The sequence below is a fragment of the Aulonocara stuartgranti genome (genome assembly GCF_965226115.1).
Source record: "Aulonocara stuartgranti genome assembly, chromosome: 22".
In the NCBI taxonomy this organism is placed as follows: Eukaryota; Metazoa; Chordata; class Actinopteri; order Cichliformes; family Cichlidae; genus Aulonocara; species Aulonocara stuartgranti.
Genome location: NC_138957.1, coordinates 2,349,333 through 2,372,036, shown reverse-complemented (window position 1 = coordinate 2,372,036; position 22,704 = coordinate 2,349,333). Strand labels below are relative to the sequence as shown.

Below are 22,704 nucleotides of genomic sequence, written 5' to 3'. Positions count from 1 at the left end.
GTTAACGACCAGTTTTAAGGGCAGCAGCAAAGCCCTGTGATGTCACTGTGCCTGGCAACGTTATTCTCAGGGAAGTATGGCAGTTCACATGCACACAAGCTTCACTTGTATAATTAAGCACACAGCTTTCATGAGCTCAGCAGCTGAGATTGAATCTTACTCTCCAGTGAACTATAAAAGATGAAGGACACAGCAGCGCCTGTAAAGAGATCCAGGTCATTCAGATGGTGCTCAAACTGTATCAATAAGAGTTCGTACAGACCGTGATCATCTATCAATTTATTTTTATTTTTCTATACATATATAAAATGTTTGGCACATTTCTTTTAAAATACATCATATTTTTGTCTAAACATTTGTTATGGCTTGAATATTTCTCATTTACGATTTTCCATTGATAACCTGAAACCCAAAAGGCAATCTTGGCACTTGTTCACATTTTGTAGGAAACTGCGCCACAGCAAACCGAGATAAAGCAGAATCCTGATAGGTTAAAATCTTCATGTCATTTAGTTCTGTCTTTGCTGCAGCCGATGTCACCGCTCATGTTTGGGCAGAATGTCTCCCCTGTCCACCACTGCCATACCAGGTCCGCTAAGCTCCTTAGGAGGTAGGTCTGCATAAAATTCTGCAAACACAGGGCAGTGATCAGAGGCCACACCGCCCCATGACCAGTTATCTGGGATCCAGGGGTTAGTTAAGCCTTCCCGAACTACCATGCAGTGGCCTGTCAAGAACAAAGGACACAAGAACAGTCAGGAGATACTTAGAACTTCATGCAACACAAATAATGCACCAAACTTTGATCTGATAGTAGCTTCTATAAAACTAGGATCACGTTCATCATACATTTGAGAAGTAACCATGTATCCTCTACTTTACACATAGTTTAAAATACATTTTTACATTTATTTTGTAATTATTTTTATCTTGAGACTCAACTTAAACTTTGAGTGACTTCTAGTCTAAATAACTCAGGTGCAAGTGTGGCCTCAAAGTGCTTTTAACTAGGCTCAGACTTGTCTTGGCACACTTAGTAAGTTGATGATTTGACACTCAGATTAGACCAAACTTAGACTTGAACACCTGGTTTGACTTGTCATAACTGGAGACCAAATTTTAAATTGGTTTGGTGAACTCCAGAGCACACTTAGTCTTGTGTAAAGGACCTGAGAACTGACTTAACATTTAGTTTGTGTTCGGCATAAAACCTGACCTGTTTTTAACCAGACTTGAAACTAAAGCCAGCCTCGTTTTAAGACCGTTAATGAAAAACCTGACTTTACTTGTTTTATATGACTAGTTTATAAACTGCTATACATTTAATCGTTAGTTGCTTGTGTGACTTCTTTCTTTCTTTTCAATTCTTCTTCTTAAAAGGGAGTTTTTCCTTCCCACTGTTCATAGAGGCTCATCTGATTGTTAGGATTGTAAACATACAATATAAAGAACTAAACTGACCACCTGTGTAAAAGCAACGCTCGACTTGGACTTCTGTGATGACTCTATGTAGACACGCAGTGCTAACTAATAACACAAGAACTACATCTAAAACTATACAGGCGTAAGTTAGCATGTTATATGTTTGAGTTCCTGATAGTTAGAAACAAAGACTAAACAAGTACGGCTTGTTTGGAAGGGTCGCCAAGAGAAATCCCCATCTTTCTAAAACGCACCTCATAAAAATTGGAGCTGTGCATAATGAAAACCCTGAGTGAGCTAAAATACAAGGTTCAAAGTTCTTTATTTGCCATTCGTGCATAAACCAGCAGGCACACTGGAACTCTTGGTCAGAGCTCTGTCAGTCATAGTACGCATGTTAGAAAGAGGCAGAAATAAACAAGACAGAACAAAAAATCTAAGTTGGTTTTACAAGCTCCTGAATCATGGAGGTGTACTCGGCTTATTTACTTATATACAGTTATGTAAAAAAATCAAATAAATGACAGAGTCAACGTGGACATTGCCACTTATCTTTAAAACTTCATATCAGTGTATCCAGACTATTTAACCTAGAGTCTTCTATCATGCCACAACTGAGCTCGATTCAGAGGATCAGACGGGAACTCTGATTGTTCTTTAACTCTGCAGGATCTCCATCTTCCATTTTAAAAAATTACATTATGAAAAATTGGGGGTTTTTTCACTATTTTAATATAATAACTTTCAAATATTCATTAACCCTTTCATCCATGAATTATGACAAATTTTTTTTAAGTATTTTTATTCATCTTTAGGGATGAAAAAAATGTTTTTTGAATTTCTTTTTTTTTTAACGTTCTTTTCAAGGATTTTTCTTTCCTTTAAACATGTGCAGTTAGGTGGACAACTGGCTATTTTTAGGCCTTTCTGAGAATCGGTGTGGTTATGGCATGGTCTCAAAGCACCTTGAGGGAACTGTTGTGATTTGGTGCCAGAAAAATACAATGAATTGAATTTAAAAGCATCCTTCGTCCATCCACTCAGACTTCAGAAGAGCTGCTATTCCTCCTACAGTAATGGTCAGAAAGTTATCAAACTTACAACTATCATCTAATCTCTTCACAAACTGTGGAAACATCGCACTGGTCTTCAAACATCGTGGTTTCTGTGTCTCTGCACTCTTCATCCAGATTCTATGCAATACTTACTTTCAGGTGAAAAGAGGACTTTGGACCAACAGTCTAACAGCAGGATGGTAACATTTTTTCATTTTGGCTCAGATAATAAACTAAAAGAATTCTATTTTTCAGGATTGGCTTGATATTAGGAATGTGACAGTTGTAGCCTCTTTCCTGAAGACATCTGTGCACGGTGGCTCGTGATTTGCTAAGACCAGCCTCAGCCAAGTTCCTAAAATCAACTTTTGTTTTTTGCTTATACAGATGTTCCTACCATACTTTTAGTTTCTAGCCCTCACGTCATCCTTTAAAAAACTTACGTTCATCACCCTAGGGACCGTTTTCTGCCACGCCCGAAAAAGTGCTATAAAAAATTTATATATTAATATTTTATTCCACTTTAAATTAGCCAATCTTTTAGACCTACTTCTCCTTGAAATATTCATGTCAAGTTTTAATTACATTTCGCGGATTTTAACCCTTTATATCCCGGTTTCGTCACATGAGCGCACTGCTTTTTTTGCCCCAAAAACATAAGACATAAAACATAAAATATTTTCCAAAAAAAACATTTGAAGTAATATTTTATTGTTATTATAATTAGGCCTTTAGATGGACAAAAGATTGGCACGAACATTAATTTCGATCTGGTTTTAATTTTTTTTCCAGAAGCCAAAAATGTCCCCAGGCGGCGCTGCTGCTCCTGCTCCCCCGGGGAGGAGTGCCTCTGCCGCGGGTGTGCTTCGCGCAGCGCCGGAGCATATGGTTCGGTTCCCGTGTCTGCAGCACACACTTCCGCTACCACGTGAAAACAAATACGTCATTTCCTGTTGATTAAAAAAAAAAATAAAAAAATCAAACGAACCTAAGGGTAGAAAATGGTCCGGAACGAGCAGCGGGGCAGGCTGCTGCTGTACGCGGGAAATTAGTCTGCCTTTTCCGGGTATCTGTCTCGAGCAGGCCGCTGGAGAACATGTGTATGTTCCAGCAGGCGTCACATGTGGAGCAAGGGCGCCACCCGGTGGACAAATAAAAAAATTACAACTCTAAGGCCTGTAGTCCAAAACAAAACCTAAGCTGGAGACCTGATGATCGATTTGACCGTATTTTTTTTGCCGTGAAAAATAGCGTTTATAATGGGTTTCAATGGGGCACAAAACGGTCCCTAGGGTGTTGAGTGTGAGTATTTTTGCTGCTAAGCCGTGTTAGGCTGATGTAAGAAAATCAGACTGAAAATTTGAAGATTTTACAAAAACGAAACCGGCTGGCAAGTTTGGCTATGCTACACCCAACACAGCGGAAATGGCTTTCATACGAATGAAAAAAGTGGCACAAAAAGAGCCCAGTATGACGTGAGGGCTAGTCAACCTCTGATTAAAAAGCTTTGATATAGCTCTCTGAAATCAATCAGCCTTCTCAGCACAGATCCTCTGTGGCTTTCCCTCCATGGAGTGTCGATATCCGTCAGCGAGACAGCTGTCCATCCAACTACCTACTACCTACTACTAATAATAATAATTTGAGCGAACCAACATTTAAAATAAAGCAGAAGAAATCATATCAGGTCTAACCTGATTAAATTACAAAAAAAAAACTATTCCATAATATTCTAATATCCTGAGATGCACTTGTAATGTAAACTTAGCCGACTTTTGCCCTGAATTAATGAAACACGAATAAAACTGAACTGAACTAAATAACTTGAGATATGATGAATGCTGAATGAATTCACAGATAATTTCCCTTAATATGAAACCTGACCTTATCAAGACAACCTAAGAGAACTTTTTAATCTTAATCGGTGCAACTGTCCAAACACAACTGTACATGTACCTGAATATATCTTCTGCAGAGAACGGCTGACCCAGATGTTGTCCACGCAGCGGGTGCCCTGTGGTGAGCAGGTGGTGATGTTGGTGAACTGAGTGGATGGTATCAGGGCACAGAATTTCTCCTTTCTCAGTGTGTCCAGCTCTGAGCTCTGAGGAGAGCAACCAAAATTGCCCAACACTAGTAGATCCTTTTCACCTGCAAAGGAAGAAACGGAAAATAGGACAAGACGTCAAAAATGACGTCAGACTTTGCGGATCCGTCTACGGCGTCTGACACATGCGGTCTCGACTGGTCCGACCTGGCAGACTAACCTTTTAGTGTTCCCTGGATGCTGGGAGGGAGGCGTTGACACTTGGCTTCATCAGAGTTTTGGTTTTTGCCACCGGACTGCTCTGGTGAAGCAGGGGCTTGCATATGGACATTCACCACCGTCAGCTCAAATGAACCAATCTAATGGAAAAAGTCAATTTTTTGACCACTTAAATTTTTATCCTGCTAAGTAAAAAGAAGAACAATACATAAAACCAAAGAAATATGCAGCAGTGCATCAACCATGTGTTAGTTCTGGAGGTTTAAGAAAGTATTCAGATCCTAAACAATTACAAATGGATATTGTCTGATTGTTGGGCTGTTCTCTTCATCGTTCCAGGGTCTTATAGATACGGCTCTCTGAGACAGCTGTTGGTGGGTTTGGTGCCATATAAATAAAATTAATTGAATTGTTTTTTATAACCAAACACACATGAATTCAATGACAATAAATTATAGCCTTACTAAAAAGTGAGCCACATAGAGTGGATGGTGTACATGACTCCCATTTCCATTGACAGCAGGAGACTCCAAGACAAGGGCATCCTTCAGATCAATTCCTGAGGAGCTATCCCACAAAAAGCCAGAGTAGCTCACTCCCTGTGAACAGAGGGATGTATTAGTGTTAGATACGTTTTCAAAGGTTTATTTAATTAATATAAACTTTCAAGTCAATCTTCTTACTCTACTTATGATTTAGTCAATCACAGCTATTCATATGTCAGTTACATAAACATCTGACATGTAGTTTACTGATGCTGATTCTTAGAGTGTAAGCATGAAGGTAAACAGCTGCTGGTAATAGAGCTGGAGGGTCACTGCTATTTTTACAAAAGATCATTTCATATTTATTCCGCATGAAAGATCAGTCTGTGCAGTAGCACTACTATAGTTTTACTGCAGTACACCTGCAACAGTTCTAGATAATAAAAGAAACTGTAGTGGTTAAGAAAAAAAGTCACAGTGTTAAAAAATGTTAAAAACTCTCGACGGGTAAATTATTCAAATCGATTTCTGGGAACTGAAAACTGAACTGATTGATCTTCGGCAAAGTTTAGACTTTGATTTATTTTTGTGGATACAATTTAAAGTGTCGTTGTAACAGCTGCCAATGGTAAACCCACCTTGCTGGAATGGCCGGTGGGTTTTTCCGACACAACACTTTTCCACAGCCCTCGTGGCCATTTCCACTTCTGTAAACTGGCAAGTGTTCCTTGATTTAATTCTGCACAGAACTGCAACACATAAAGACAGGTTTGCCTGTTATTATATTACTAACTAAAAAGCAAATTAACATTTTGTAAAACTCTGGAAGCAACTGGCACAAAGTATCTAAAGCAACTTGGGGTTTGGTATCTTGCCCAAGGATACTGGAGCAGCCAGAGATTGAACCACCAGCCTTCGGATTAGAGATTATCTGCTCTACCTCCTGAGCTACAGCCAACCCAAATTATTATCTAATAGATAATTATTTAAATACAACATGGCAAACGGGTAATACACACACAAAAAACATTTTAAAAGTATTAAGTATCATCTTCTACCAATCTGCTTCGATATACAGGGAGTGCAGAATTATTAGGCAAATGAGTATTTTGTCCACATCATCCTCTTCATGCATGTTGTCTTACTCCAAGCTGTATAGGCTGGAAAGCCTACTACCAATTAAGCATATTAGGTGATGTGCATCTCTGTAATGAGAAGGGGTGTGGTCTAATGACATCAACACCCTATATCAGGTGTGCATAATTATTAGGCAACGTCCTTTCCTTTGGCAAAATGGGTCAAAAGAAGGACTTGACAGGCTCAGAAAAGTCAAAAATAGTGAGATATCTTGCAGGGGGATGCAGCAGTCTCAAAATTGCAAAGCTTCTGAAGCGTGATCATCGAACAATCAAGCGTTTCATTCAAAATAGTCAACAGGGTCGCAAGAAGCGTGTGGAAAAACCAAGGCGCAAAATAACTGCCCATGAACTGAGAAAAGTCAAGCGTGCAGCTGCCAAGATGCCACTTGCCACCAGTTTGGCCATATTTCAGAGCTGCAACATCACTGGAGTGCCCAAAAGCACAAGGTGTGCAATGCTCAGAGACATGGCCAAGGTAAGAAAGGCTGAAAGACGACCACCACTGAACAAGACACACAAGCTGAAACGTCAAGACTGGGCCAAGAAATATCTCAAGACTGGTTTTTCTAAGGTTTTATGGACTGATGAAATGAGAGTGAGTCTTGATGGGCCAGATGGATGGGCCCGTGGCTGGATTGGTAAAGGGCAGAGAGCTCCAGTCCGACTCAGACGCCAGCAAGGTGGAGGTGGAGTACTGGTTTGGGCTGGTATCATCAAAGATGAGCTTGTGGGGCCTTTTCGGGTTGAGGATGGAGTCAAGCTCAACTCCCAGTCCTACTGCCAGTTTCTGGAAGACACCTTCTTCAAGCAGTGGTACAGGAAGAAGTCTGCATCCTTCAAGAAAAACATGATTTCCATGCAGGACAATGCTCCATCACACGCGTCCAAGTACTCCACAGCGTGGCTGCAAGAAAGGGTATAAAAGAAGAAAAACTAATGACATGGCCTCCTTGTTCACCTGATCTGAACCCCATTGAGAACCTGTGGTCCATCATCAAATGTGAGATTTACAAGGAGGGAAAACAGTACACCTCTCTGAACAGTGTCTGGGAGGCTGTGGTTGCTGCTGCACGCAATGTTGATGGTGAACAGATCAAAACACTGACAGAATCCATGGATGGCAGGCTTTTGAGTGTCCTTGCAAAGAAAGGTGGCTATATTGGTCGCTGATTTGTTTTTGTTTTGTTTTTGAATGTCAGAAATGTATATTTGTGAATGTGGAGATGTTATATTGGTGTCACTGGTAAAAATAAATAATTGAAATGGGTATATATTTGTTTTTTGTTAAGTTGCCTAATAATTATGCACAGTAATAGTCACCTGCACACACAGATATCCCCCTAAAATAGCTCAAACTAAAAACAAACTAAAAACTACTTCCAAAAACATTCAGCTTTGATATTAATGAGTTTTTTGGGTTCATTGAGAACATGGTTGTTGTTCAATAATAAAATTATTCCTCAAAAATACAACTTGCCTAATAATTCTGCACTCCCTGTAAATTAAAAGGACCCAGCTGGCAGGACTTGAAATTTAAAAATGAAATTAATATTTCAGATTTGAATATGAACATTTTATATTATTTTCTCAAAGTAAGACATACGGATTTCCGGACATTCAATTTAAAGTCAACTTATACTTAGTGCGTGAGCAGCAGTTAATAGCAAACAATATGAAATCTTATTTTAAACCACTCAAACCGGCGCACAGTTATTAAAGCAAATGTTCAGTTGAATCATATATAAACTATCAGTCAAAAGTTTGGACACACGTTCACATTTCATGTTTTGTTTTTTGTTTTAATTTAGATTCTCACTGAAGGCATCAAAACTATGAATGAACACAGATGGAATTATGTAGTAAATAAAAAAGTGTGAAATAATTCAAAACACGTTTATATTTTAGATTCTCCAAAGTAGCCACTCTTTGCTTTGATTGCTGCTTTGCTGACTCTCTGCAGTTTCTCCATGAGCTTCACGAGGTCGTCACCTGAAAAGGTTTCCAACAGTCTTGAAGGAGTTCAGAGATGCTGAGCTCTTGTTGTTCCTCCATCTCATCCCAAACCATCTCCACTGGGTTTAGGTCAGGTGACTGGAGGCCAGACCATCAGGTGCAGCACTCCATCTCTCCTTCTTGGTCACAGAGCCCTCACACAGCCTGGAGGTGTGTTCGGGGCCATTGTCCTGCTGAAGAATAAATGATGGGATGTGGCTGCAGGATGCTGTGGGAGCCATGCTGCTTCAGTCTGCCTTCAATTTTGAATAAATCCCCAACAGTGTCAGCAGCAAAGCCCCCCCACACCATCACACCTCCTGCTCCAGGCTTCACAGTGCATGTAGAGACCATCGTTCACCATCGCACAAAGACACAACAGGTGGAACCAAAGATCTCAGCTGTGGACTCATCAGACCAAAGCACAGATGGTCTAATTCCTCGTGTTTCTTGGCCCAAACAAATCTCTTCTTGTTGCTTTTCCTCAGTCGTGTTTCTCAGCAGCTATTTGACCATAAAGGCCTGATTCACACAGTCTCCTCTGAACATGTACAGATGTGTCTGCTACTGGAGCTGTGTGGCATCTATCTGGGCTCTGATCTGAGGCTGGTGACTCAGATGAATGTATCCTCAGCAGCAGAGGGACTCTTGGTCTTCCTTTCCTGGGGCGTCCTCATGTCAGACAGTTTCATCGTAGTCTTGATGTTTTTGCGACTGCACTTGGGGCCAAAGCTTTAGCAGTGTTGCAGACTGACTGACCTTCAGTCCTTACAGTAATGATGGGCTGTTGTTTCTCTTTACTTAGCTGATTGGTTCTCGCCATAATATGAACTCTATCAGTTGTCAAACAGAGCTGTGAGCTGTGCACCAACCTGACCGCTGCACAACACAACTGATGGTCCCAACCCCATTAACTCTTTCACGCACAGTGGTCACTACAGTGGGCAGCTATTCAAAGGCTGTTTTCTTGTATTTGCGTCAGTGTTGATGGTATGATGAAAGGTGATGTTGTCCACATAAGTTAACATGTAAAAAACTTTTTTTAAAGTACATGTATAAAAGAAAGTTAAAAAATCTTTTTTCATGCCTAAAGATGAATAAAAATCCTGATCGAGGTTATCAGAATTCCTGCATGAGAGGGCGAGAAATTCCACAAATGAACCCTGACAGGCACACCTGTGAAGTGAAACCATTTCAGGTGACTACATCATGAAGCTTATTGAGAGAAGGCCGAAGGTTTGCAGCGCTGTCGACAAAGCAAGATTTGTCAGATTCGTCAAAGCATTACTTTGACAAATCTACAATATAAGACATATTTAGAGTTATTTATCCTTTTTTTCTTTGCTACATAATTCCATGTATCTTTCTTCATATATGTGATGTCTTCAGTTTGTATCTATGATGTAGAAAGTAGTAGAAATAAAGAAAAACCATTAAATAAGAGGTTGTGTCCAAACTTTTGACTGGCAGTGTTTAGTGCCAAGTCACAAAAATCACCTCAAGGTGCTTTATAGTTTAAGGAAAAAGACCCTGCAGCAAAAACCTCAAACGACCCCCTTTAGCAAGCACTTGGCAACAGTGGGAAGGAAAAACTCCAACTCCAGAACCAGGCTCAGGGAGGGGCAGCCATCTGCCACAGCTGGTTTGAGGTGATGGGAGGGAGCCAGAGATTAATAATAACAAATGATGAAATGCAGAGTGAGCAGAGTAAGCACATAGTGAGTAAAATATGTGAGTAAAGAAGCAACAATCAGTGCATCATGGGAACCCCCCTAGAGCAGTGGTCCCCAACCCCCGGGCCTCGGACCGGTACGTGAGTCGTTTGGTGCCGGGCCGCGAGAGTTGAGGCTCAGGTGTGAAATGTGTGGTTTTCAGGGTTTTTATCAGTTTTCAGCGTTATTTTGTTATCGTTTTTATCGTTAACTCGGTTTTCCTGGGTCTTTTCACGTGTGTTATGAATAAATGTTCTTTTTTTCGGTACCGGTACTAGTTTTATTTTGTTGTATTTATCCGCGACACCTTAAAGGCCGGTCCGTGAAAATATTGTCGGGCATAAACCGGTCCGTGGCGCAAAAAAGGTTGGAGACCGCTGCCCTAGCACCCTAGGCCTTCTGTAGAGCAGCTAGAGGAGGAGTCATTGCTGGATCGCTGGAGTTCAACTATATGTCTTATCAAATTGGAACGTTTTAAGCCTAATCTTAAAAGCAGAGACGTTTTCTGTCTCCCAAATCCAAACTGGGAGCTGGTTCCAAAGACCAGGAACCTGAAAGCTGAAGGCTCTGCTTCTACTTTTAAATATCCTCGCAACCACAGCTTGATTTGGACCTCTGTTGGAAAGCCACATTCTAACTTGCATAATAACCAGAAGTTCCTTTTATCACTATACCACAACCTCCCATGGCATTCAAGCCCTTGTGATGTGTGTCGATCTGTTATATAGAAGGTTTTGGTATAGGATGGGGTTTCAGTTAAAGCGCGAGTTACGACGTAGATTTCCTGAAGGAGTATAATTTACACGTAAGCCCTAGAGTCCCTAGAGTGAAGTGCTCTATTGGAGTGACACGGTACTACGAAGTCTCTAAGATAAAATGGAGTCTGATTACTCATGAAGTGCCAATTCACCTCAGTGGTCATAAGGTACTATAAGATCTTTAAGATATGACTTTAGATAAGCGGAAGAAAATGGCTATAATTTATTGATTTGTTATTCAAAATCTTTATTCATTAAAGTTGTTCATGTGTGTCACGTGACTACATTCTGAATGATACCCGGCACAATGTGCCAGACTTTTCAGCAACAATTTATTAATTATTCAGATGTTAATCTGTTATATTTTAATAACACATGAGCATCTTCTGTAGTAACGCTGTAGTATAGTTAAACTTAACATTAGTTTATTATTTTAAAGTTTTTTTCTTCCTTTTCTATTTGGAGTTTAATGTGTAATATTTATAACACACGATGTGAGGTGCTGCCCAGTTAAGTGACATGAAGAATGGGATTAATGGTTTCAGAGTTTTTAAATATTGTTTATTAAACGGTTCTCAAACGTAAGCTGACGTCTGAGTGTTTCTTAGTTTTAGACTAGTCAGTTATGTGGTCAAATTTATTTCCCTCGTTTAGTCAACTAAGAAAATAGTTGCCAGAAACATCCCAACTAAATACATCTGCCCCCTTACTGTGACCAGCCCAGAGAAACGGGACATCGCTCCTCTGTCAGCTGTGACAAAAGAACAAAAACACAAGCCAAATGTACACAGAGCGGACCAAGCCAACAGACTCCTTCCAAGACAGGAGTGAAAACAGTTTCCATCGAACAATGAGCTTAAGTCAGATGATGCAAACCGTCTCCAACAATGAATTAGATCCCAGACAAGCCCCCACTTGTTACAAGTTGGCCCATAGCCAGTGACAAAGAGGGGGGGACGAGACAGGATGTGTTGCTAATCATTATGTTATTCACTAAAAGGAAATATGACAAATATAAGTTACGAGAAATCAGTAATGACATGAATGAATGAATGAATGAATGAATGAAATGTGCGCTAATGTTGGCAGCAGTGTGACGGAAAAAATAAACTAAAATTTGAGGGTGTCAGTCTTGGGAGCGAGAGCACAAGAGTATTTTTAACTCAGGCGTACTTAAACCACATGGCTGTAACCCAATCAATTTAACGATCCTCTCCATCACTGAAACCCTGCAGAGTATACACAAAGACAAGCTGCTGTCACATTTCTGATTCCTGCTGCCCGTGCAAGCAAGTCACCTCATTTACAATAGAAGTTGGGATAAGTGTAATTCATGTTCCACTTTACCTTATCAATAGCCTCGTGCTCCAGCAGGTCTTGCACTGCCAGTAACTTGATACTGTAATAAGAGAGAGAATGCATTTTTTTAAAAATGTACCTTTACACGTACATCATATACATACATATGCATTATTTACCCAAATCCTCTTAAAATAAATAATTAGTTGAAAAACCTGATAGAAAAGCATGATAATGAAACCCACTGACAACAAAAGGACACTGGGCATTCCTCCTGTCATTACTACATGGTTTTCCAGTGGTCTGAAAAAGTGATTGCCCCCTAAACACCCTTAGCAGCAACAACTGCAATCAAGTGTTTGTGTTAACTGGCAGTGAGTGTGTCCCAGCGCTGTGGAGGAATTTTGGCCCACTGATCTTTCCAGAAATGGTGTAATTCAGCCACACTGGACGGTTTCAAGCAGGAGCTGCACTTTTAAGGTCATGCCACAGCATCTCAGTCACGTTCATGTCAGGACTTTGACTGGGCCACTCCAAAGTCTTCATTTTGTTTTTCTTAAGCCACTCACAGGTGGACTTGCTGATGTGTGTTGGATCATTGTCCTGCTAAAGAACCCAACTGCACTTCAGCTTCAGGTCACAATAGATGGTCACCATATTTTACTGTTGGTATGATGCTCCATTTCGAAAATGTTGTCTTACTTTTACACCAGATGTAATGTGACATTTCCAAACAGTTCAACGTTCGTCTCATCAGTCCACAGAGTGTTTTCCCAAAAGTCTTGGAGATCATCACAATGTTTTCTGGCAAAACTGGGATCAGCCTTTATGTTCCTTTTGCTCAGCAGTGGTTCTCGTCTTGGAACTCACCATGCAGGCCATTGTTGCCCAGCATCTTTCTTATGGTGGAGTCATGAACGCTTACCTTAACTGACACGACTGAGGCCTGCAGCTCCTTGGATGTTGATCTAGGATCTTTTGTGACCTCCTGGGGTAATTTTGGTCAGACACTCTTTGGAAAGTTCACTAGCTTCCATGTTTTCGATTTCATTTGTGGATAATGGCTCACGAGAGCCTTTGAGTTTGGATTTTTTCCCCTAATAGACTAATAAATACCCTCATTTTGAAACTGCATTTTGTGTTTACTTCTTATCTTTGCCTAATATTTAGGTTTATTTGATGACCCTGAAACATTTACGTGTGACAAACATACACAAAAAAACACTTTTCACACCACTGTATATAGTACTGGGTGGACCACGTTCATTTTTTCAGGTTACTTTGAAACTCAACCGTACTGGTTAGAGTTAATCATCAGAACACCCATTTTGTATTTGTAAATTAAAATTTATAAACTTAAAATTTATTTTTCCCCAAACATTGTATCAGAACATTGAAAAATTAAAATTATTACTAGCTATGAAGTAATGTGAGGGATGACTCTGTTTTATAGAAATCTTCTAACATTAATGGAACTTTTAGCCTTAAAAGTTCTGAGCATTTCATTTCTTCTTTCTACCCTCGCACTGCATCTGCACAGCATTTATGACTTACTGGTACCAAGCAAAGCTGAGATCAGTTTTTCTAGGAGATCGTCATGTATTATGGTTGACTCAGCATAGTAAACACACAGCAAACTTAGGCCAAATTTAAAGTTTCTTTTAACAAACTGGCAGACAGCTGAGAAAATAAGACTCTTTATAGACACACTTTAGACTGTTTGAAATTCAATGTGCCAACACTGCATGAAGGAGGGGCCTTTACAGCCCAATAAATATTGAACTGTTTACTTTTCAAATGACTTCCCAGATCAACAGTCAGCTTAATAAAATGCTATACATTTCTAACAGGCACTTTTACTCTGAAGATGAGCTGCTTTGCATTGCATTTTGCAACACAGGTGAGACACTCAACATTACAACTGCTGGCTGCTTCCTGTCAGCTGATCCTCAATGAAACCAGGGATGCACAAGCATCATAAGTAATGCCGTCAGTCAGGAGTCAGAATTGAGTTACAACATGTCACATGACATGGCACAATTCAGCCATGATCAGACCGCCACGTTGATTCAGTTATACAGGATTCATGTCAGACAGAGAAAAAGAGCAGAGTTCTTCTCCTTTAAAGATGGGGACCGATTCTCATCGCCAACAGTCATTTGACAACTGTGGGTAACGTGGAGAAGAGATGTGTGTGCAACACCTGGTATCTGCTCAAATGGAGCAGTTTCCAGACATTTCTGCAACAACTAGTGATGTTTTCAAAGAATCAACATAAACTGTGACTGTTATAGCAAAGATTTTCTACACGCTGTCAATACATACCAACACAAAAGGAAGAAAAGCTGCACTGAAGCTACCGTCTCAGCCATTTGTACTTGTGCTACTATAAATAAACATCACAGCTGTTTCTTCAGCACTCTCATGCTCAGTGTGCCAATTCCATCTATCCATCCACGACTACACACCAGTAGTTCCAGTTTTCAACCTCCTTTACTGGCAGTGGTCTAAATGTGGCCCTTCAAAGGATTAAGGGTAGCTGAGGTCCTTATAAGCATCCCCAGCAGGTCTTCTAGAGAACTCCACCTGCCTGGGTGAGGAGGAAACACACCACCAGCCCATCCACATTTTTACATCGACTTCACTCCTTTTATTTAAAAAAAAAACAACAACAAAACAAAACAAAACAAAGAAAAGGAAAAAATAAACTTTAGTCCTTCATAATTCTATGTGTGATTGCCAATTTGAAGCTAGACTCCACAAACAGCCAGATGCATTAGAGACAGCGCTCTGAAAGCTACTGGCTACGGCTAAACAGTCTTTGTAGGACGATGACAATAACAACAGCCATCTGCATCAACTGAAGACTAAAAATAAACATTGAATAATGTGCAAATCTGGTTCCACACTTTTGGACTCTATTGATCACATGCATATATGACACTGCAGTCTTACAGTCTTCATGCAATAGTTCCCTAAAACTCCATGCCTGTAGTCAGTCTGTCCTCAGACCACCAAGAATAAAAGCTGTTTTGAGCTCCTCTGTTATTTACAGTGCGGTTGCCACAACAGGTTGCTCAGATTGTTTTGATTTGTTACACCGGATGTCCTTCCTGATGATTCGTGTTTACTCCTGGGAATTACATTTTGCTCAGTTGTAAACTTCTACATTATGCAGCTACAACCAAAGCACCAAGAATAAAAAACAACACCAGCAAAAACCCAAATGACTAAATGAATGGAAATATTTCAATAGCACCAAAGAGCAAAAACAACTAAATATAACACAATGACTCACGAGGCCTCTCTGAGTCACTGTTAGTGAATTAGTATTTAACAGCTGATCAAAATATTGATTTCTTTTGTTCTAGAAACATCGCAGCAGGAAGTCCATGTTTAAAAGAATCAGCACCTCAAAGTCGTACGAACGGTCAGAATCTTTAACACAGGTCGAGGATCGGCCGCAGTCTTTCGTGCTCGCTTATCAACCAGAGATCTAGACAGAGTTGCTCATTAGCTTTAGATGTTCTCAGACCATCACTGAAAAACACAAGTTTAGTTACATGTTGTTTATTGCACAGAGGTTTTTTGAATGCTCAGTTCAGATAAAATGATTAAAATCCTGACGAACATTTCATTGTTGAAAACAATAGCAATGTTTTTAATTCATTATCAAGTTAAATTTGCATCTCTGAAAATGCAAATAAACCCTCGTGCTCCCTGTTTTCTCCTGATTCAGTACACATGGCATAAAAACAGAGCGTCTCATGATTTAAACTCCAGCTGGGTAAGTATGTGTGGAGGTTCATGTTCCTCCTGTGCCTGCTGGGTTTTCAATGGTACTCCAGGTTCTACTCAATTAGACTAATTGGTGTTTGATCCTGTTAATGAACCTCTGCAGCGCTCAGTCTATATAACCCTGAATACTGAAAATGTGACAAACACATCAGGGACACACACACACACACACACACACACACACACACACGCGCGCGCACACGCGCGCACACGCTCCGTGGATACATCAAGGGCAAATCATGGTTCAGTATCTTGCCAAAGGACGAGAGTAGAGGGATCAAACCACCTGATTGGTTAATGACCGAGGCTACCTCCTGAGCAACAGCTGCTCCAAACTAATTATGGCTTTTTTTTTTTAACTTGTGCTGTTTTACTTGTGTTCTTTGATTTGTATCATGCTTTTCATTATTCTTTTAGCTGTAAAGCTTTGATCAGTGGCTGTTGTTTTAAAAAGTTTTAAAAAGCTGTTTTTTACCCTGTTCAGACCACATTTTGCTGGACTCACTTTTCTAGCACCTGCATGTTTTCACTGCTCTGCCACACTGGCCCACCTGAGACGCTGAACAGCTTGGTGTTGATGGGATTATAGGCAGAAACTTTGTCCACAGATCCTGTTTTCAGAATAAACAGCCTGCAGTCCCACAGACAATACCTCCTTCCTCCCCTGCAGGTCTGATCGCTCTGAGAGCATGCAACGCTCCTGCTGCTTAAGATCCTGATCCTCCCATTTCCACTGGCAAGGATTCAAACACCCACAGTCTGAGCTGCCTATTAGCCATCTCATCAGGGCAACACTGGTAACTGTAAGCCACGACTCTATGGCCAAGTCTATAGAGGTAGACAAAATTAGTTGGGTTTACAGCAAGAAAAATACACATAAGCATAAGAGTAAATGTTGCATAAAGACTCGTCAGTGTCACTCTGACAGTAGCAACCACTGATAATGCCAAACAGGACTTCATATTAGCTGCTTCAATGCAGACACAAGTGAGACACGGTGAAGCATCAGTGGCTGCGTCCTTTGAGCGGCACATTTGAAGACTGATTAAGTCACAACCAGGAGACGAAGGCTGTCCACATGGGCTCGTCCAAAAGCAACCCACAAATGCGTTCTTTTCCCCAGATTTACAGGTTGCACCAGGTCCACCCTGTCCCAATATTCATCGCACATCAGTGATTGAAGGATATTTGGAGGGAAAAAATAGGAGCCGGTCCAAGAAACTGGTCCAGTTTCCAGGTATAAACTAATGAACGTAAGTACTGGGCTTTTATCTCACTCAAATGTCCAAAATACAAAAATAACAAAAAATCTTTCAACATTAAATTTCGACATTTTAATTCAGTCCCATATGCTTTGGATGGTTAGTTAGTTAGGTTAGCTGGCTAACAAAGCTGGGCCTGTTTGGCCCCCTCGTATATGACAGTATATCAGCAGAAGCACCTCATACCAACTGTCAGGCATGGTGGTGGAGGTGTGATGATCTGGGCTCATGTTGAGGCCACCAGACCTGGACACCTTCTAAATCAACCATGAACTCCTTTGTATCGTAAAGTGAGAGTGAAAGATGATTCCCTTCATCCCTCTTTGTTGGTTAGTTGTACGTTTGTGCACATTATCAGATAGGCAACAATCTGTCAAATACACAACTGAGGTGCAGCAACCACAACAAACTGAGAGTGTGAGAGAGCTTTAGGTCCAGGATATCGGGCAGCATTTATAATAATAGCACACTACTTTACGCATTATTAATTAATTCAATTACTTTTCATATAACAAAAATCATGGCGTGCCTCTGCTCATCCAGTCATTATGGATCAGGAAGTTCAAGAGAAATTAAAGGGAAGACAAAGGATCTAACATCAGTGATCTGTCTAAAGCATGCTGGGTGCACCGTCGTCAGTACTCTCTGTGAAGTGTCGACGCAGGAGGGGAAGCAGATGCGTCCCAGCTGACACAATAGAACAGAACTGCCCACCTTGTTTGGGACACTGAGAGACACGGTCCATATTTCATAAATGCTTCAAAAGCAGGGAAAGAAGAATTCAACAGTAAGAAACATTAACACCACATTATCAGCTTGCATGCTTTGATCCATATGAACCTTGCTATTAGGAGCTTAAGTCAGCTCTTTTCACTTCCCTATAGTCAGGATGACTGCAGCCAGCTGAGTCTAACTCCACATCCCTGATAGGCTGTTTGGGCCGAGAGCAGTTTGTGCAAACTTTGGTGAAAAAAAAATAGAGTTCATTGAACTGTAGTAGCTGTCTGCTTTTGCCTGGAGGAAAGTCATGAAGTGTGTAAACTTAGACTGGGTCTTATGATTACTAACCCAGCAGTTTGTCACTGTGCAAACATACTGAGTCTCCTTCACAGTGCCCTCCTGCTGCTGCTGTTCCTGCTCCTCACTAACAATGATCACAACACCATTACTGACTTTAGGCCGTACTTGACACAGTTTGCTCTGGAAACCACGGTGAAGCTCTATAGATGGCTTTAAGAACTTTTTTTGTAATATTAAAGAAGGGGGAGTATCAATTAAACACCTTACCAAACTTTAGCTTCTCGTTTATCCATGAGAGAACAGAAGAAAGAGCCTAGCCACTGAGATTTAAACCCTAATGCCTGATTTGCGTTGCTGCTGCGCTCTGCCTATACTCTCATTTTTCACAGCCACTCATGGTCTTCACAGGTATATACACCCAAAGTTTTTCCACAGAGTCTTATGTTTTCACTGTATGCAGACCAATGCCTGGAAAGAAAATCAGCACCGCCAAGTCTTTGGCCACGGTCCTCAGACGGAGAAGGTTGTAGTGGCCACTCTGGGTCAGGGACAAGATGGGATGAAGAGCTCAGTCATTCAAGAGCTGAACATCCCACCGGGAGGAGGCCCCGGGGCAGACACAGGACACGCTGGAGAGATTAAATCTCTCAGCTGGCCTGGGAACGCATCGGTGTTCCCCTGGATAAGCTGGAGGAGGTGGCTGGGCAGAGGGAGGTCTGGGCATGCTTGCTTAGGCTGCTGCCTCCACGATCCAGCCCAAGATAAGCCAAACAAAATGCATGGATGGATTTTTATTTTGTTTTAGTTTGTTTTCTGCTTAAAAGAACATTTTCACTGGTGGAATATGAACCACGGTCCACTGTGCTCTTTATTCATTTCACAAGTCTGACAGGGAATCTGAGAATGTGTCACCCTGCAGCACAAAACTGGCTTGACCTCAATCACGAAGCCCTGATAATGTTTTTCGCCTGCTGTCTCGGGGTAGAACTTTCATGTATTTTGTATGATACATTTTCCCTTTCATATGGATCTGATGGCTTTATAAAAAAAGATGCATGATGCGAGTTTTATTCTGGACATAAAACCAGATTTAACGCTACAAAAAACTCGTCAGGTCACGATTAAGTTTGGTCTGTTAAATCCCAGATTTATGCTTTTGTAAAATCAGGTGATGACTCTGAACTTTTCTTTTTAAACAATGTTCTCTTATTTTCTTTCTGCAGTAGTTTTAATGATGTTTCCACATTTTTGAACCCATAAAAGACAAATAACACAAAGCAAAGAGCTACTTTGGTGTGCTGTAGTCTTTTCACAGTCTGGGTTTTGTGAAGTCTGAAATATGCACAACATAAACCTGAAACAAAGAGCCATCATTCCTGCACGACTGTCATTCAAATCAAATCACTATTTAGGTTTCTGCACAAGAACACTTGGGCCTGCGCGCAGTAATGTTGTGGGAGGGGTTCGTCCTGTTAAGGCTCCGTTCAGGACTGAAAGAGTCATGAATCTGAAAATATGATGAGGTCACAGCATAATTAAACCTCAAAGAGCTTCAGCTGACTGGTGCGGCAGTGAGTGGCTGTAGGTGTCCTTTGGTGTGTGGACGGCACAGCTGGCATATCCTGACATAATGACTATCAGCACACATGCAGCTGACTGGACGTTGTGCGCATTTAGTGTGATGGAAAAATGAAACTCGAGTTGTTTTGTTTATTATCTTACAAACTTTCATTCATTAAGACTGTTATTGTGATTTCGCGCAATATAAATAAAAGTGATTGAATTTAATAAAGTGAGTTATTCAGTATTTTGCCGGATGCACGCACAGAAATCAGACACACGTCCGAGACCACTTAAACAATAAGCTTTCCTCATCTGCCCACGCTTCAGTAACCACGCGGCCTTCAGGTGTGATGAGTGTGTGTGCAGGTACTCACTCATTCTCGAGCAGGGTCATGCACACCACCTCCCTGACCCCCGGGTTGTTAGCCTTGTCGCACGAGCAGCCCTGCAGGCTCCAGGTGGCCACGCGCACTACGGACTTCCCGTCCCGGAGCCCCAGCGGGCGATCCACCTTCGGCCGCACAGAGACGATCTGGGTCGGGCCTCCAGGTGGGAGGTCCAAGTCGTCGCTGCCCAGACTAAAGGAAGAGGGGCTTGGGTGACACTTGGTGGTGCCGGGGAGCCCTGCGTTCGTGTTGGTGGAGGGTGCCCGGGAGCGCTCCACGAAAACTTGGAACCGGATTTTGTCGAGCAGCGAGCTGTTGATGTGCTTCACCTTTACCAGGTCCTCGATGCTTTTAAATGGGCCGTGCTCCGCGCGATACGAAACCACGTTCTTTGCAATCGTTTCCGTGATACCGCGAATACTCATGAGCTGCGCCGGGGTGGCGGTGTTGATGTTCATCCCGGTGTAGAACTGAGAGTCCAAGTCTTTGCGCAGTGACGACGGAGAGTGTTGGGAAGAACTGGTCCTGCTAGAAACGCAGATTTCCAGTTTGATCACCTCCAGCTTGGTGGCCCCGACCCCGCTTACCAGCGCCAGGTCCTCCACCTTTTTAAAGCCACCGATACAGTCCCGGTACTGCACGATATTCCGCGCAACTGTGCGATTAACTCCCGGCAGAGTCATGAGCTCCTCCTCGGTGGCGATGTTAATGTTCAGCCGCTCTTGATTCACCAAAATGTGGCTGAAATTGCAGGCGGCGCTGAATTTGCGCTTGCCGCAGCTGAAATCAGTGGGGTCTTTGGGGATGGAGCGGTGGCAACCCAGACTCCCACCCATGGCTAGGATCGGTGCAGTGGACAGGCAGAGGCCCGCGCCAGAGAGTACGTTCTGAAACACGGCGGTTACACGGCAGCATTCATTAAAGATAATATTGGACATACGCACCACCCGAGCCTGCGCTCAGCCCTGGTTCATGCCGCACACAGCAGTCCTCCGAGTCACAAGCGGCAGATCAGAGCAGGCAAACTTTGCCCTATGGTATTGCGCAGTGTGACCGCCCACGGGTCAGCCTCCACCTCACTCGCCTTTGATCACATCAATACAAATCGTTGCTGGAGAAGTCTGTCAAGCGCCCAGCTCCACACCGCCGCACACCGGAGTACTTGTCAGACTTCAAAATAAAAGCAAGCCATCAGCGTCACTGGTTCAAATCAATCATCAGCTCCAATGACAAGTGAACACATAAATACACAGTGTAGGAATAACCAACAGATACATTAACGCGGCTTAATAATGATTTTCTTTCACATTTAATAATTTATATTTTGTGAGATTTTGTCTAATCAGGATTTGGCCCGATGAAATAAAACTATTTACTTGTAGTTTTACTTTTACACTGTGTAACGTCAATCGTTTCTAAAAACAAAACAAAAACATAGGAATAGCTCAGCCATGTTATCATAACACTCATTACATTTAGAAATATTGTTTTGTAGTTCGAAGCCGGGAGGTTTTACCTGGCGTTTGGCGTTTATTTTGAAATGTCTGGTTTGTTGTTTCAACCGTTAACAGTAGGGGGCGTGTCTTTCTATGTGATATCTAAATGTTTTCTGTCACTGAGGAAGAGGATCTGATAATATACATACATGTAAATTGTTTTAAGGGCTGCAGCCAAACGTAGATTTGGTTTTATTTAGGATTAATCATTTATTTTTCACCGTCGAGCTCTGCTTTTCTGAACACAGTACAGAAATGTTGCTGTTGCAGCTCAGTGCAGGATTTTTTCTTGACTTCATAATTGTATTATTTTTAAGTTATTCCAAAGCGAAATGAATATTAAATGCTGTTTTACACAAAAAGATTCTGAGAGGTGTAATATGAAGTTTTCAAGATCATTTGTGTCACAATATTACAATTATAACCTCCTGAGCTAACCTATGCTGGATACATTCAAGCTGTTTGTCACATACCACATCTCCAGAGTGCTCCACTCATGGTTTTCTCTCTCTCTTGTTCTCCTTAGAAAAACGATGTAACCTCCAAAATGTGACCAAATCACTAGTTTTTGCAGTTATTGTTGAGGCAGTTACAATGCAACACCCCTGTGTGTGTAGGACTTAATAATCGTCATAATAATAGTAATGGTAGGATTCTGTAGTGTGTGTTATGCTTGGCTAAAATCTTTATTATTCTAGTTGAGTTGTGGCATGTATCGCCTCCAGCGCTGCACAGAGATCCTTGTACCAGATCAATCAGCTCAGCGGTGAAACAACAGTTATTATATTTTCTGGCTACTTGTTAAACCATTTTTTAGTTAGTAAAAATATTCTCACCAAAATATCCCCCAAAGCTGTCCCCATTCAAGTGATTGAATGGACTCGGTCCGACTTCTGAACTAACAGAGTGGGAAAAGAAGATGAACATTTGTCGTCTTCATAATTATTGTCAGCGTTTCTTCACTTTTCTACTTGTGCAGCTTTCCATTTGCCTCTTCTCCAGCACAGCGCTCTTGTCAGGTCATCCTGCTCAAACACACGAGGCATTATTA

The 22,704-nt window shown here is 41.5% G+C and overlaps 1 protein-coding gene across 1 annotated transcript; it reads right to left on the bottom strand.

Moving 5' to 3' along the window:
- Positions 1 to 267: 267 nt before the first annotated feature.
- Positions 268 to 21,396, bottom strand: eepd1 (endonuclease/exonuclease/phosphatase family domain containing 1). Its single transcript, XM_082520636.1, has 7 exons — positions 20,146 to 21,396; positions 12,177 to 12,228; positions 5,867 to 5,977; positions 5,208 to 5,342; positions 4,745 to 4,883; positions 4,434 to 4,628; positions 268 to 727 (listed from the first exon to the last, which is right to left on the bottom strand). The coding sequence occupies exons 1-7, from the start codon at positions 21,093 to 21,095 to the stop codon at positions 537 to 539; spliced, it is 1,773 nt and encodes a 590-aa protein (XP_082376762.1). The 5' UTR covers positions 21,096 to 21,396; the 3' UTR covers positions 268 to 536.
- Between the last annotated feature and the right edge of the window lie 1,308 nt (positions 21,397 to 22,704).

What these genes read in the sequence shown, in the direction of transcription:
- eepd1 (XM_082520636.1), bottom strand. Translation starts at nt 21,095, where the DNA reads ATGTCCAATATTATCTTTAATGAATGCTGCCGTGTAACCGCCGTGTTT. An exon ending in AGCACGAGGCTATTGATAAG is followed by an intron (nt 5,978 to 12,176) that starts GTAAAGTGGAAC and finishes TATGTGTTGCAG; the next exon opens with TTCTGTGCAGAATTAAATCA. An exon ending in TCTATGTGGCTCACTTTTTA is followed by an intron (nt 4,884 to 5,207) that starts GTAAGGCTATAA and finishes TTTTTCCATTAG; the next exon opens with ATTGGTTCATTTGAGCTGAC.